The following is a 4122-nucleotide window of genomic DNA, read 5'->3' on the forward strand; positions in this document are numbered from 1 at the left end:
GATATATTGCCTCCTGTCATTATGTGAGGGGTGAACAGATGGAGGTGTTGGGGGGCTGATGGGGGTTGATGGGGGGCTGATGGGGGGCTGATGTGACCTCAGGATACGATTACGGGGAAGAAGGTTCTTTGGACTCCTGTAAGAGGGAGGAGAAGACTCTGAAAGTTTTACTGCCATTTGTTCTGTTTTTTCGTTCCTTTAATTATTATTTCCGCCCGCCGCCCTACCCCAACTGAGTGAACTAAACATGAGACTGTAGTCCATCCCGGGGGGCGGAGCTTGGAGCGGTGACTACAACACACACAGGGACCATGGGGAACAGACGTAGTCACCCTCCAGAAGGAAGGACGGTGTCAGAGGTGATTGGACGATCTCCAGGCGAGTGATACAAATTAGATACATTGTTGCTCAGAGTTCGGGGGCTCGGGGGGATTTGGGGGGATTTTTAGGGTTTAGCTCCAGAGTTTGGTGTCACTTTCACCTTCCTGATATTGGGGGATGGTGATACTTCTAATAAATGATTGATAATCCCGGAAACAATGTAACTGATCGGCGTCGGCTCAGGCGGAGTGCACAGGAAGTTCCGTTCTCTGGATTTCTGGCGGGACTGTTGAATTTATTGATCTGATATGAGAAATCGCTTCCAATGGATATTTAACAGACCAATCGGGAGGAAGTAGAAGATCATTGTTGGGATTATAGAACTTTATTGATATAGATGGCGGAGGCGGTAACGCTTTTTATGTTCCGGATAAAGACTTCCATAACCCGAGTCAATAGATTCCTTGTTTACAGATCGATCGGTAACAATAAATACATTGATCACGGGAGGATTTCTGGGACAATGGCGAGTCATCAGCGATGTAATTAGGAGGACGAGGCGGGAATCGGGCGGCACCACGCGCGGCGTCCTCGGAGGAGACTTCACTCTGGAAGGTTTACGGAGAACATTTCCCAAATTCTCTTCTTATAGTCAGCCGCAGAGGGAACCAATCACAGAGCAGTGAGAGGACGTCTCGCAGAGGCCGCTTCAAGAGACAAACTGCACCTTATTTCAGAGATAACTGAGCTGGAAGCAACAGAAAACATCAGACCCCCGATCTAAGCTCCGCCTCCTGTCTTGTCTCATAGGGAGGAGTTACACTGAAAGGTTTAATCTCCTGTTCTGTGTATTAGATATATTAAGTCAAAGTCATCAAACAAATACACATCACCCAGCAAAGTATTTCTTTACATTGTTACCTAATCACTAAGTGTCATAATGTCTCTAAACAGCTCCAACTCTCTCAGCTCCACTTCCCTGAACTTCCTGTTCAGTACAAGATCAGAGCAGTCTACAACAGCCGTGCCGGGTGGCAATGGCATTGGTCTAGCGGCCCATGGCTGGTTGGGCTCTGTGCCGGGTGGGGGTGGCATTGGTCTAGCGGCCCATGTGTGGTTGGACTCTGTGCCGGGAGGGTGTGGCATTGGTGTAGCGGTCCATGGCTGGTTGGGCTCTGTGCTGGATGAGGGTGGCATTGGTGTAGCGGCCCATGGGTGGTTGGGCTCTGTGCCGGGTACGGGTGGCATTGGTGTAGCGACCCATGGGTGGTTGGGCTCTGTGCCGGGTACGGGTGGCATTGGTGTAGCGACCCATGGGTGGTTGGGCTCTGTGCCGGGTACGGGTGGCATTGGTGTAGCGACCCATGGGTGGTTGGGCTCTGTGCCGGGTACGGGTGGCATTGGTGTAGCGACCCATGGGTGGTTGGGCTCTGTGCCGGGTACGGGTGGCATTGGTGTAGCGACCCATGGGTGGTTGGGCTCTGTGCCGGGTACGGGTGGCATTGGTGTAGCGACCCATGGGTGGTTGGGCTCTGTGCCGGGTACGGGTGGCATTGGTGTAGCGACCCATGGGTGGTTGGGCTCTGTGCCGGGTACGGGTGGCATTGGTGTAGCGACCCATGGGTGGTTGGGCTCTGTGCCGGGTACGGGTGGCATTGGTGTAGCGACCCATGGGTGGTTGGGCTCTGTGCCGGGTACGGGTGGCATTGGTGTAGCGACCCATGGGTGGTTGGGCTCTGTGCCGGGTACGGGTGGCATTGGTGTAGCGACCCATGGGTGGTTGGGCTCTGTGCCGGGTACGGGTGGCATTGGTGTAGCGACCCATGGGTGGTTGGGCTCTGTGCCGGGTACGGGTGGCATTGGTGTAGCGACCCATGGGTGGTTGGGCTCTGTGCCGGGTACGGGTGGCATTGGTGTAGCGACCCATGGGTGGTTGGGCTCTGTGCCGGGTACGGGTGGCATTGGTGTAGCGACCCATGGGTGGTTGGGCTCTGTGCCGGGTACGGGTGGCATTGGTGTAGCGACCCATGGGTGGTTGGGCTCTGTGCCGGGTACGGGTGGCATTGGTGTAGCGACCCATGGGTGGTTGGGCTCTGTGCCGGGTACGGGTGGCATTGGTGTAGCGACCCATGGGTGGTTGGGCTCTGTGCCGGGTACGGGTGGCATTGGTGTAGCGACCCATGGGTGGTTGGGCTCTGTGCCGGGTACGGGTGGCATTGGTGTAGCGACCCATGGGTGGTTGGGCTCTGTGCCGGGTACGGGTGGCATTGGTGTAGCGACCCATGGGTGGTTGGGCTCTGTGCCGGGTACGGGTGGCATTGGTGTAGCGACCCATGGGTGGTTGGGCTCTGTGCCGGGTACGGGTGGCATTGGTGTAGCGACCCATGGGTGGTTGGGCTCTGTGCCGGGTACGGGTGGCATTGGTGTAGCGACCCATGGGTGGTTGGGCTCTGTGCCGGGTACGGGTGGCATTGGTGTAGCGACCCATGGGTGGTTGGGCTCTGTGCCGGGTACGGGTGGCATTGGTGTAGCGACCCATGGGTGGTTGGGCTCTGTGCCGGGTACGGGTGGCATTGGTGTAGCGACCCATGGGTGGTTGGGCTCTGTGCCGGGTACGGGTGGCATTGGTGTAGCGACCCATGGGTGGTTGGGCTCTGTGCCGGGTACGGGTGGCATTGGTGTAGCGACCCATGGGTGGTTGGGCTCTGTGCCGGGTACGGGTGGCATTGGTGTAGCGACCCATGGGTGGTTGGGCTCTGTGCCGGGTACGGGTGGCATTGGTGTAGCGACCCATGGGTGGTTGGGCTCTGTGCCGGGTACGGGTGGCATTGGTGTAGCGACCCATGGGTGGTTGGGCTCTGTGCCGGGTACGGGTGGCATTGGTGTAGCGACCCATGGGTGGTTGGGCTCTGTGCCGGGTACGGGTGGCATTGGTGTAGCGACCCATGGGTGGTTGGGCTCTGTGCCGGGTACGGGTGGCATTGGTGTAGCGACCCATGGGTGGTTGGGCTCTGTGCCGGGTACGGGTGGCATTGGTGTAGCGACCCATGGGTGGTTGGGCTCTGTGCCGGGTACGGGTGGCATTGGTGTAGCGACCCATGGGTGGTTGGGCTCTGTGCCGGGTACGGGTGGCATTGGTGTAGCGACCCATGGGTGGTTGGGCTCTGTGCCGGGTACGGGTGGCATTGGTGTAGCGACCCATGGGTGGTTGGGCTCTGTGCCGGGTACGGGTGGCATTGGTGTAGCGACCCATGGGTGGTTGGGCTCTGTGCCGGGTACGGGTGGCATTGGTGTAGCGACCCATGGGTGGTTGGGCTCTGTGCCGGGTACGGGTGGCATTGGTGTAGCGACCCATGGGTGGTTGGGCTCTGTGCCGGGTACGGGTGGCATTGGTGTAGCGACCCATGGGTGGTTGGGCTCTGTGCCGGGTACGGGTGGCATTGGTGTAGCGACCCATGGGTGGTTGGGCTCTGTGCCGGGTGGGGGTGGCATTGGTGTAGCGGCCCATGGTGCCTCTCGCATTATCTCTGGCAGTATCTTATCTTATTGCGGCGCGGTTACCATGATTGCGGAGAGGCCGCGTGTGACCCGCTGGCTGCACGTCCTTATTGAGCATCTCCCCGTGTGGACGTGTGCCGGGGAGGCCGATGGAGAACGTAGAGGAGTCTTCTCTCTCTCTTTTTAAATATCTTCCCTGAGTCTCGATCCCTTATAGCGGGGAAAGGGTTAAACCTCCCCTCACCCCCCTGCACCCCTCGGGACACGCACTGCGTGTGGCAGGAACATTCACACGCCAAGAAA

At 58.4% G+C, this 4122-nt stretch overlaps 1 protein-coding gene across 1 annotated transcript; it reads right to left on the bottom strand.

Annotated features, from left to right (window-relative positions):
* Positions 1 to 1420: 1420 nt before the first annotated feature.
* On the bottom strand, positions 1421 to 3829 carry LOC108803004 (extensin-2-like). The gene has a single exon (XM_018574855.1). It carries the CDS (start codon positions 3827 to 3829, stop codon positions 1421 to 1423), a length of 2409 nt encoding a protein of 802 aa, XP_018430357.1.
* Positions 3830 to 4122: the final 293 nt, after the last annotated feature.

This window comes from Nanorana parkeri, unplaced genomic scaffold (assembly GCF_000935625.1).
Source record: "Nanorana parkeri isolate BGI_ZX_2015 unplaced genomic scaffold, ASM93562v1 scaffold3292, whole genome shotgun sequence".
NCBI lineage: Eukaryota > Metazoa > Chordata > Amphibia > Anura > Dicroglossidae > Nanorana > Nanorana parkeri.